The following is an 11884-nucleotide window of genomic DNA, read 5'->3' on the forward strand; positions in this document are numbered from 1 at the left end:
CACACACACACACACACTATTAAATGGAGAGCTCCAGTTTATTCACAACCGAATATTTTCCAGCTACTCCCAACCCCCACGGCCCACTGTTTTTTTTTTTTTGTTTTTTTTTCAAATCGAGTAAAAAAATAATGACAGTTAGTTTTACTGGACAGCTCCAACTGTAACACTCCAAAATAATTATTCTCCATGCAGGATTACTGCCTCCATTATCATAATCTGGACATTGACAATTACCTATAATTTGCAAAGATGCGCACGGTTCTTGATTGCAGAAGGCCCCCCCCCTCCACCTCACCTCGCCCCCCATCCCCCTCCTCTTCTCTCTCCCAAGCCCGCCATCACTAAACAGTGACAGTAATAACAGCTAATTTTGCAGGCAATATATAAGAGCTTACCGCGGTGTGCAAACACTTTCCCCACCTGGATTTGCTTATTTGAGCCACCGACCGACGGTGCACGCCGAACATTGTGTTTTTTTTCTTGTTTTTTGTTTTTGTGTGTGTGTCTGTGTGAGAAGCATACATGGAAGGTAAGGTTGTTTATCCCTTCTTAGCGTGCTGCGGTGCAAAAGTCGATCCCGTATTTGCATTGTGATTTCCCGGGCAGGTGTTGGGATACACGTCGTCAGGTGCACGGCAACGTACATGAGGAAAACCACCGGTTGGCCACTTCATTAGGGACGCCTGCGCTCCCAGATCCAATGCAACTGCATTATTATGGATACACTATACTGTATAGTTGTCAGCTGCAAACTTTCTATCTATCTATCTATCTATCTATCTATCTATCTATCTATCTATCTATCTATCTATCTATCTATCTATCTATCTATCTATCTATCTATCTATCTATCTATCTATCTATCTATCTATCTATCTATCTATCTATCCATCTATCCCTCTATCTATGATGTAATGTAGCCTTCTTTAGCGGACATGAAAGGTGTTATTTGTGGTATTTGTTGATGTTTACCCACGTTTTTGCATGCTTGCCGATCACACCTCTCGAATGGGCCATGCATGGTGCAGAGGGCCCCCGTAGTGTGTGTGTGTGTGCGTGTGTGTGTGTGTGTTGTGTGTGTGTGTGTGTGTGAGGGGAGGGTGGAGGTGGGGGGTGGGGGTGGTGGTCCCAGGTAGTCTGAATGTGCGCCAGTGGGGCATCCGCGACTTTGACAGCTGCACGGAGCCTTTTCACCAGTCGTCATTTCAGATAATATCCCCAACGCTCTCTCCTCTCGGCAATTTGTATATGAATAACCGAATAATCTCCCCCCTTTGTTCCATCCGCGCTACCTCCAAACCAAAATAAAGATGCCTTTTAGTAGTAAAGTGGTAGAAAATTACAGGTAATTATCTTTGACGGTAAAAACGCTGTAATCAGCGGGCTACATCAAAAATTACCCTAATTATGCCTGCATTTATGAGAAAGAGGGGGGAAAAAAGCCTGACTTGGATAAAAACCCTGCAAATTGTCCCAAATATCTCCTTCATATTGAGCGCCGCTGCAGCTGGCTGCTTTGTTCGGCATCGATCCCGCGGAGCTTGGCATTTAACGGCCTGCATTAGGACGGAGAGACGGAAGAAAACATTTTGTCAATACTTGCAATAATTGAGGGTGGAATGACCTGCATGCGGCGACAGTCTTTGGGGGTGAATGGAGGCAGCGGTAAGTTGGTTTCCTCGCTCTATTCTGTCGCTGCTTTACATCTCGATGGCGCGTTTCTGCATGCGATGTTGGCCCAATATGACAGAGAATTGGTTGGATTTTTGAAGCACACACACACGGCACGTTTTCAGTCACGGTTTACTCAATCTCACAGAACATATGTACAAAAGTCAAATGGCTATTTACAGACACACAATCCCCCCCCCCCCCAAAAAAAAAAAAAAAAAAAAAAAAGCAATGCACAAGTCCTCATGTCAACGCAGGCCACGTGGGTCAGTCTTTGCCCAAAACGTGGCTCAAAAGTCGCTGACAATATTTGGTGTATTGACGTGACGGGTGACAGCGGAACAGTCATATGCTTAAAAAAAAAAAAAAAAAAAAAAAGAAAAATGTCAGTCCCTCCTTTGTGAATGTTTATCCGAATGGAGGCCAGTCCCAAATTCCAGGCCGCCACCGGAGACCTCCATAGTCTATCTCTGCATGGAGTCCTGGTGCGGGGATGAATACCAGTGAGAGTAGCCCGGCATGTAGCTGCTGGCTGCCATGTTTACTCCTTTGGATGAGGCCGAGACGTCCCACATGGGCGGGATGGACGGGGAGCGAGGGGAGAGGTTCATGGAACCCGGCATGGGGTCGCTTTCGAGCGGGTTTCCTCCTTGCTTGAGCAGCTTCTTGAACTTGGACCTCTTGTTCTGGAACCAGATCTTGACCTGCGCACCGACAATACATAACATTAGAAACGAATACAAGCCACTCAACTGCTGGAAATAGTAGCAAGTATGCATGCAGAAATGCGAGCGTGCCTCTACCTCGTCCGTACCTGCGTTTGCGTGAGTCCTAAAGAGGCGGCCAGCTCGGCCCGCTCAGGTAAGGCGAGGTACTGGGTTTGCTGGAATCGGTGATTCAGCGCCTGCAGCTGCAAACTGGAGTAAATGGTCCTGGGTTTGCGGATCTTCTTGCCTTTGCCGTTAAAACGAATCTCCCCGTTTTCAATCACTGTCGTTTTCTGCTGCTCTGCAACAACAACAACAACAACAACAAAAGAAGCAATTATCATTCTAAACCAACCAAGGAAAACTGTTTTGAAATACCCCAAAAAACGTGATATCTTACACATGTGGCAGTGCGGGACGCCCACGACCCCCCATCCCCACCCCCCCACCCACAGCCCCCAGCCCCCCGCCCCCCTAGCTGTCATTTTTCTGATATTGCCGGTAATGACATGTCAATTAAATGCTAATTACAACATTCAAGGCTGCCTGATTTCTATTCGCGTGGTTCGGATGATCACACCCTGTTGTTGTTTCTTTTTTGGGAGGTGGGGGGGGGGGAGGGTGAGGAGGACACAAAACATAAAAGGATGGCCGCAGGGAACACAATCGAATGGAAAACGGGGGGTGGGGGGTGGGGGGGCGCTTTCGGTCTTACCTGCGCCGTCTAACCTCGTCTGTCCTCCCGTGTTGTTGTGGTAGGTGGACAGGTAGGGGCTGTGGTGCGGGTGGCTGACGTAAGGGTAGGCTAGGGACCTGTTGTAGGTGTTGCCGGCCGGATAGGCGGCGGTGTTGTCGTGCTGGTGGTGGTGCGTCCCCGAGTGGAGACAGTGCAGCGGGTAGTGGGCGCCCGCCATCGACGGCGAGCTCTGCTGCGAGTGGGACTGCTGGCCGAACTCCATGAAAGCAGACTTGGACGAGTCCTGCGCCTCCAGACCGTCAGCCATCGTAGTCATGGTCATCATCGAAATTTTCCTGCCTTGAGAGCACTCACCTCCCTCTCTCTCAAGACCGAATCGGCTTCGTCTCTCTCTCTCTCTCTCTCTCTCTCTCTCTCTCTCTCGCTCTCTCTCTCTCTCTCGCTCTCTTTCTCTCCTCTTTTCCAAATGTCTTCCCGGATTTTCCCCCTGCGCAAGCGACTTTAATTCTTCATCCAGTGATATTCTCACTCAAAGTCAACTAGAAGAGGAGGGAGATATTTTTGTTTTGTTTTTGTTTTTGGTTTCACTGTTAAAATCTCGCCCTTGCTTGCAGACTTGGTGCAGACACTACAAGTAAAATGGTTTGTCTCCAAAGGGCAGCGCCTCCCTATTGGTCATCGGGGGCGCGACGTCATCACGCGGGGCTGTGCATGCGCTTCACGGAGACTTGAGCTGCATGGAGTTAACCCACCTTACCAGCTCCAACGCCAACTACGAGGGGGGAATAATACGGGATGGGAAAGACGCCTAATTTCCACAGACGAGCTGAGCTGCTTGGAATTGCCCCATCGCTTTTCCCTCTTTTTTTTCCTCCTTTCTCCCAAACCCAAACACCCAAATTGTGCAGAATGCACAATAATGTGCAGCCTAAGGAACCAGCAGAACATTTGCTTATTTTTTTTTCCATCAGCATCACACTCTAACTTTACTTCCTTTGAATTAATTCCGTGTAGGAAATCATGAACATGCAGAAAAAAATATATTTCATATAAATATGCATTCCCCACAGTCGATTGGATAGTTGCATCTTTAAAATTCTATTTATTTATAAACAAATGGAAAAAGGAAGGAAATAAAATGACTAATCAATGTATATGTTTGCACTGCCCCTTACAATTATCATGAAACAGATTCAGCCCCTCCCCCTCCTTTTTTTTTTTTTTTTGCAACGTCTTTGCAGCTCATAACAATTTATATTAGATTGCACTAACGATTGAAAAGAAACAGGCACATGCCACCTCTAATAATTCCAAAAACAAAAATATTATGATTATGATCATTATTATTATCCAAATGGTGCCATGGGTGACTTGGAAGATGCTCTACATTCCAATATAATGTGTCAGTGTCTTGTTTTCCCCTGCTGTGGGGCCTGACAGGCTCCTCTGAGAACGTCGCCACACTGGACTAAAATCATATTTAATTTTGCATAATTGCAAAAAAATAAAAATAATAATAATCGTGGCGAGCGCGACTATCTACACACCCCCCCCCCCCCCCCCCCGCCCCCCACACCCCCTTTTTGCAGAGTATAGCATTTAGGCATCTCATACAAGGGCCATGAAAATACTGTAATTACGTTCAGTCAAGGTACTGCGAAGACCTATTTGATTAGCGGGCACACTTTACTCAAATTGCAGCCATAAAATTTACAACAATTCCCCGTAATGATGGTGGACAGGCTTTATTTCGGGAGGGTGGAATAAAAGTGGATATAGCATAAATTATACCCTAATTACACGCCAGTGTTGCCTCAATTATCCTCTTATCAAGAATGGTCGTCTGAACGCGGCGTTCAGTTTCACTTTTCTGCCTTTGTGCAGAACAACAACTTGGTACCTCGCTATTGCCGTCAACTACGGTTGTTATTTACTTGGTGCGATTTAAAAGTGCAACAACCCGGCTGCCGGATCATCATTTTTACAGCAGCAGCAGACCAGGAGAGAAGCACACATAGGCGGGCAAACCTCTGCAGCAACACGTCCACGTGGATTTATTTACACCCCCAGCCCCCATCTATTCTTTCATTTTATTAATAGGAATAAAATGCAAGTACTTGGGACTGTTAAGCCAGGAGGGCTGCAGGTAAGAGTTAATTATCTATTGTGGTATTGCAAATGTTATCGCTGAGGAACATTTCGTGAGTTTGGTCAACACTCTTTGGTCTCCCAGTTCGAGGAGAATCTTTCCAAATATTTGATATGCCGATTGGAGCAGTGGTCTCGTTTCGTTTATGCAACACGCGTAATAGATGGGCTGATTTTCCGTGTCCACATTATGAAGTGAAATATTGAACGGGTGCCTTGTTGTTTTAGAACATTTACAATCCAACTCGGGCTCATTAAGAGACTGCTAGAAGTGTGGTAGCGCGTCACTTAAAAATATAAAGTGCATGCAAGTCGTCATTATATCGTGGCAACTCGCCAAATTTCAAGCTCAGAAAAAAAAGATCAAATTCACAAGTTCAAAAAAAAAAAAAAAGTCACTTAGTTCCAGTGAGTAGATGATTGACCCACAGCTCAATCAATGGTTGTTTAATATAAGTGGTCTGTCTTATGAACACTGATGAATGACTCTTTAAAATCACTTATCCAGCCGTGGGATTCCCGTGAAACCTCAACCTGCTTTGGGTTAAAACAAGGGGAGGAAAAAAAAACATTCGAACACGAGCTACTCTCAATGTCCATAGTTTACGATTTTGAAAATGCTCCGTAAAGTCCCCATTTGTTTTGTTTTGTTTGTTTCTCGTTGTTGACAGTTTTACACAGGGTGCCTCTCTTCCCCGCGCGGCCCCACGTGTAAATCACATGTGTGCGTTAACAGGGAGCTGCAGCTCCACGAGAATAGTGTGACTGTGGCTTTGTGGCGGTTCCCTCTCTATAACAGCTATTGACTGCAAAGCCACCCCCTTGGCTGCAGAGGAGGACCGGCGGTCGCGACGAAAAGAGGGAGACCGGGAGGCATTTATGAGACTTCGTGTCTCCCGCTGGCGTGTCACAGACAGCCAGGAAGGCGTCGATCGCGAGCAAGACGCACGCACGCACGCCACACAGCAGCTGTCAGTCCAGAGCGTGTCCGCTGCATCGCTCAGAAATGACCACACGCAGCCCTCAACTCAGCGGCGGCGCCGCGCTTTTACGCGCAGAAATGACGCACCGATGCAAACGTTCGATGTGTCGCACGCTCGCAAAAGACAAGAAAGCGAACATGAAAGATGTATGACAACGATATGTATAACGAGGATGGGCTCATTGGCGCATCATCTGTGGTCCCATGGTGCAGCTGGTGCACGTTCAAATAGATGACCACAAGCGGACAAAAGCCTGCACGCCAACTGGCTTCTCCCTGCAGCCTCATAGATTTCATTTCAATTTATTGGGAACAATAGCGAGAGGGGAACCAGAATCTTGAAATATGGAACCCTAATCGAATATGTTCTTATACATGCGTGCTTGCACGGCATGGGACCCCTTTTCCTCTTTCTCCATGTAAGCCACGACATTATTATGTGGGACAGCACAGTGGTCGCTATGAAGGAGAGGATTTGCTCGCTAGATAACACACAGGAAGGGCAGCAATCATGGGCTTCTTTTTTTATTATTAATATATATATATATATATATATATATATATATATATATTTTTTTTTTTCTTTTTTTTGCCAGAATGTACTGTTCGAAGCCGTTTATCCCTGATGATAGAAAATTGCTCTGTGGCCAGGACGCTGCCACTGAAATAGAGGGCAGAAGCAACATTTCCACTTTCCTGCTTGAAAACCGTTGTGATGAATTTGTCTAAAATTAAAACAAAACAAAAAATGCAGTGGAAATAAAAACAGTCCCCAGGTAAACAAAGGGTGCAAACAACTTGTTTTCTTTTTGCTGAAAATCCAACCCTCTTCATTTCCTTCGGCCCCCCTGCATGAATCTGTTTTTTTTTTTAAACCAGTGTTCGCAAATGACATGCTTGGCCTCCAATGTTGTCCAAGGCCCAGGCCTACTTCACATGCACTCATTAGCCAACCTGAATAATTACAGCACCTTTTCATCCGGCAGACAGTGGAGAGGGAAAAAAAAAAAAGATGGAATTAATCAACAATACCTGGCGAAATAGTTAAAAGGTGGGCTGGCATTAATGTTTTCGGTATAAAGGGGGATAAAAATAAACAAGGCCATACAGGTAGACATGATAAAATTATTCTTATTATATTCCTCAGCAAGTCACAATATTTAAATGACGATTTCAATCTATCTCCTGTATATTTATTAGTGGCTAGATTTTCATTGATTTCCGGTTCTGGTTAATGGGGGACCTCGGAGCAGAGGCAAGAAAAGCGTTTTGAAATTTGGCAAGTGAGAGCTGTTCCAATGGCACGTTATAACATCAGGACTACTTCATTTCACCACATACAGTACAATAAGGATTTGTATTCTAGTATATCTTGTTCCAACGCTCCAAATACCTACAAATACAAACCTCACATTTTGAATCAGCAGAGAGAAGAACAACAGTATAGTGCTTCTTTTTCTAATTATCCCCCCAAAAAATCAAAATGAAAATGTAGGCCATTATTACAAATACTCTGTTGGTGGTCATGATGTGAACAGTGCTCCAATGAATGAATAAGTGGCCCTACATGCTGCACGCAATGTTCAGCACCGCACCGGAAAGTAAGACGAAGCTGAAGAGTGAAGTGAGGTGGAAAAGAAGCGAAGAGAAAGGGAGTCACACCTGCTGCAACGCACTGCTCTGTTTCTCATGGCACAACTTTGTCAGGCGATAGCCTCACTTTTTGTCTAAGAGCGGGGACTCTCCCTCCTACACGAAACTGCGTTTGGCGCAGGGTTCAGGTTTCAAATATTTCCTTCCAATAGTCATTATATTTCATTTCCACGCAGACACTCGGTACAATTCAGCAACAATATTCAAAGGAATATTACAATAATAATAATAATTAAAAAAAAGTCAACAAATGACATCCATTTGATCTTATTATGAGGCTAGCTGTGAAAACATTGTTGCAGCTGCAGCCTCATAATATCATCATTTTTATTCCACGGCGTGGAAAGCACTAATCGAAGCTTTCTTTTTTCTTTTTTTTTTTTTGCCCCGTTACCTCTGATCTGTCAGTGTTGAGTGGATGGATTTTTAGGACTTTGTCCATTTTGGTGAAGTGAAGGTAGCCAATTATTGTCATCATTGCCCTTGAAAATGCATTAGGCCTCACCCGAGGGCCCAATCAATCAGAGTGAGTGAAGAGCCGATTAACAGTCGACTTGTGACCTTTTATGCATCCCAAAATTCAGCCCAAAAAGGGCAAGGCAGCGATCATCTTTTTTTGCTCCATGTTGTTCACTTCGGATTAAGTGTTGGGACCTTGCCTTTTATCATTTATTTTGTGTGTTAACTGCATGTAATCATAGTTTACACAAGCGTGGCGTCATTAAAGGGATTGTTTGTTATTGAAAAAGGTGTTAATTTTATGAGTGGATTATTTTTGGAAGAGCCTGCTCTTGGGGAATTAAAATCGAGAGGGAAAATGCCATAATGTAGGTAATAATCGGAATTTGCAAGAAAATAATTCATCTTGACTTTGGCTCTTTGAGGCTTTTTATGCCTTGAGCTAAGATGAATTGCAGCCTAAATTCCTTTCATTTAAATGAATTGTAGTTGAAATACTAGAGTGTGTTTTTTCCCCTTCTAACACCAAAATGATTACGTTTGTAGTGTGACACTTTGATTCCTAACCAGTGACGCAGTTAGAAATGAGAATTTCACTTAAAAGACACTTTGTCATATTTCTTAACTGCCAGTGTGACTTGACAATATTACACGATTAAAATGATCGGTGAAAAAAAATCAGCCCTGTCTACGCTCCATTTTAATTTGCAAGAAACCACTGCACCCAAGGAAAATCTACCAATCACAGACACACTTGCCCCAACGTTTGCCACGGTTGCTTCGTTGTACATTCCCAAATATAAAACTTCAAACTGAGAAGATTTAGTGTAATAGTCACACTCTATAACAAAAATAAGTCGCTGTACGAATGTAGCAGTCGTGGCTAATGTCGGTCGGGGCTGCAGGAGCATGCCCGGTAAGAGTGTGAACGCAAGTGCATGAGTAATGACTGATGCCCTGTCAATTACATCTTCTCTGTCTCTGATTGATTGCTTATCCTCGGGCACGGATGTTTCTTGCATATCAAATTAGAGGTGCATGGTGGGGCCAGACAGGGAAAATTGATATTATTATTTTTTACAGCACATTTCAGTCATGTGCTTCTGTCATGTCACATTGACAGTTTTTAAAAATCTGAGAAAAAGTGTTTTTTTTAAATTATTATTATTATTTTTTTGGGAAAAACTCACACTTTAATTGATTGGAAAATGATTGCTTTACGACAAATATTGTATCTTTGTTGAAGAATGAAATGCTCTTCCACTAGATGGCAGAAGGTACAATTAACCTGTTTATCCACCTGTTGTCATTAAAACAACAAAATAATAGCTTTGTGCTCAACTAAACAGGCCCAGATTTCACACTAAGTACATTTTTGAGGAAATTAGGACAACATCATCATTATTTCAACACACAGTATATACTCTTTGTGACAATTCTGTTTGGTAGCATGCCATGACATTATTTTAATGTAAAATATGTGCCCTGGAGTGAAACTGTGTCTAACATGATGTATTTGTTCTTCTTCTCAGCCTCATTGCCAATGTTCAACCACTTTCTCTCTCACCCCCCCCTCTGCCACCTATTCTTTTCCTTGTTTCCTTCACTCACCCCCCGCCCCCTCACCCTCACCCTCACCCTCAACAGGTACGCCTCCATCCCCTCTTGCCAGCTCCAGCCCTCCCCTCTCCCGCCCCCTTCCCCCCGGTTGGCTTCCACAGCTGTGGTGAGTGAGGGGGCAGATGACCGGAGATTTGGCCCCTGGGAGAGCGCCGAGGCATCCTGGTGCTATTAGACTGGTGGCTAATAATAGGTGTTTCAGACTCGGGGAAGATCAATCAGGGGGGGAATGGGGACTGTTCAGGCCAGTGCTTTTTACACATCGGCCCAGATGGATGAAATTACACTTGTCAGTTTTTAGTTGCATTACTCCCAAATTGGTTGTCTACTTTTTTTTTTTCTTCCCGCCCCTCGCTGCCTCATTCCTGCTCTTGTTTTTCCTCAGTGCCCCCCCCCGGTTCATGTGTCAATGTCCTGCTAAAAGGATTCAGCAGTGAAATCCATGTCATTTTGTGCCTGGCCCTCCAGGAACAGCCCTGCGTATTCACTTAAAGGACATTAGTTCCTTGTCTCCTCGAGAACATTTTCCATGTTCCGGCCAAGTGCATGATTGTGTAAATGTGCAGATGACATTTTGTATGTGGAGTGTATCACTTGGATGAAAAAACTGAAACTGAAAAATATTCTCTCATGCCGTTTTTCCTACTTTGTGTAATTTGAATTTCAATGTATTTCTGATAAAACAGACACTGCAACATTCAATATTCTGTCATTATGATTGTTTTGAATGCATTTGTAATATGCAATTGATTGATAAACATTTGTACTTTGTATAAGAAAACTACTAAACTACTAATTTAGAGATACATTTATTTATAACCCTAACAACGTTGCTGTTTATTTTTATTTTTTAATACATATTTCTCTTTCAAATTAAAAAAAGTTGTGTATTGAGTGGGTATGGAGTACAAAAAGTGTTTTTATGCAAAACAATAACGTTTTTATTTTATACAGTGCTTATTTGAGTTAATGATTATTTGAAGGTATCGGGTACTTGTGAAGCCTGCCGATACTAGTCACTGATACTTAAAGGCAAACCCCCCCCCCAAAAAAAAGACATCAAGTGAGTCCTCCTCCCCAGTAGTTGACGCTACACTGCGGCGGTTTGACACATGGGCAAATCATCATGTGCGTCAGAAAGAAAGAACGGTCTTTGTTCACAATTATATGCCATTGTCTTAATTGAAATTTCACGTATCAAAAGCACTAGTGATATCGGTTCTCAGTATCGGTGAGTACTCAAGAGTGAATAGTCGTACTGGTATCGGTCTAAAAAAACAAAAAGGTATAGAACATCCCTAATACTATGCTAAAGTGGTTTTATAGATACAGTATATATATAAAAAAAACAACATCATGGCAACCTTCTACTTAGGTACGCTACATACCAGGAGAACTCCACAGTACTTACTCATACTGTCTAATGTGTGGGATAATTCAGAATTGCCTTATAACAGTAATGTTCAAAACTGCGCAGGCATTGCCACAATTATTTTTAATGGTCATGCAACATATTTACGTTGCCACTCGTTGCTAGACAGAATTCATAAGGCTCAATTAACGAACTCACTGGCCATTGGGAAATTAGCATATACCTGCCACGCCCATTTGGCATTATGAATTACAAACTAGAGGCTGATTGACTACTAGGTCGATAATAAGGAAATTATTACAAAACTGATAAGACAATGTTATGTAGAGCAATTCAACAACTGAATCACTGCTCTGTATTAAATATATAATATGTATTCCAGAGGGTATTATTTGTCAATGGTTTATTGTTTTATGCACAGCCGAAATAAAACTGAGAAGTGAGATAAATTTTTTAGTTCCCTTCATACAGCTCAGAAAAGAAAAACGTGAGCTACGATCTGCAAATGCATTGGAGGTGTTGCTGTTGCAAAGGTTTACAAGCGTTCACAGTTCTTTAGTGCAGTGATTCTC

The 11884-nt window shown here is 43.2% G+C and overlaps 1 protein-coding gene and 1 long non-coding RNA gene across 4 annotated transcripts; one reads left to right on the forward strand and one right to left on the reverse strand.

The window, feature by feature from the left end:
* The first annotated feature begins 674 nt into the window (after nt 1–674).
* On the forward strand, nt 675–10839 carry LOC133471390 (uncharacterized). Of its 2 annotated transcripts, none has more exons than XR_009786208.1 (2): nt 675–1668; nt 9968–10839. It is a non-coding gene; the product is annotated as an uncharacterized LOC133471390 (long non-coding RNA). The 2 variants fall into 2 exon arrangements; XR_009786209.1 differs by lacking the exon at nt 675–1668 and adding an exon at nt 4741–5224.
* On the reverse strand, nt 2054–4356 carry dlx6a (distal-less homeobox 6a). 2 transcript variants are annotated; one of them, XM_061760867.1, is made up of 3 exons: nt 3097–3483; nt 2489–2682; nt 2054–2378 (listed from the first exon to the last, which is right to left on the reverse strand). In XM_061760867.1, exons 1-3 carry the CDS (start codon nt 3401–3403, stop codon nt 2139–2141), a joined length of 741 nt encoding a protein of 246 aa, XP_061616851.1. In that variant the 5' UTR covers nt 3404–3483; the 3' UTR covers nt 2054–2138. The 2 variants fall into 2 exon arrangements, with proteins under 2 accessions (XP_061616851.1, XP_061616852.1); XM_061760868.1 differs by having other exon boundaries at nt 2141–2378; nt 2478–2682; nt 3097–4356.
* Nucleotides 10840–11884: the final 1045 nt, after the last annotated feature.

Source organism: Phyllopteryx taeniolatus, chromosome 21 (assembly GCF_024500385.1).
Source record: "Phyllopteryx taeniolatus isolate TA_2022b chromosome 21, UOR_Ptae_1.2, whole genome shotgun sequence".
NCBI lineage: Eukaryota > Metazoa > Chordata > Actinopteri > Syngnathiformes > Syngnathidae > Phyllopteryx > Phyllopteryx taeniolatus.

Excerpts from the sequence above, each read along its gene's own strand:
- dlx6a (XM_061760867.1), bottom strand. The coding sequence starts at position 3,403 with ATGATGACCATGACTACGATGGCTGACGGTCTGGAGGCGCAGGACTCG. Across the intron at positions 2,683-3,096 it reads GACGAGGTTAGACGGCGCAG|AGCAGCAGAAAACGACAGTG; the intron begins GTAAGACCGAAA and ends TTGTTGTTGCAG. Across the intron at positions 2,379-2,488 it reads TAGGACTCACGCAAACGCAG|GTCAAGATCTGGTTCCAGAA; the intron begins GTACGGACGAGG and ends GTCGGTGCGCAG.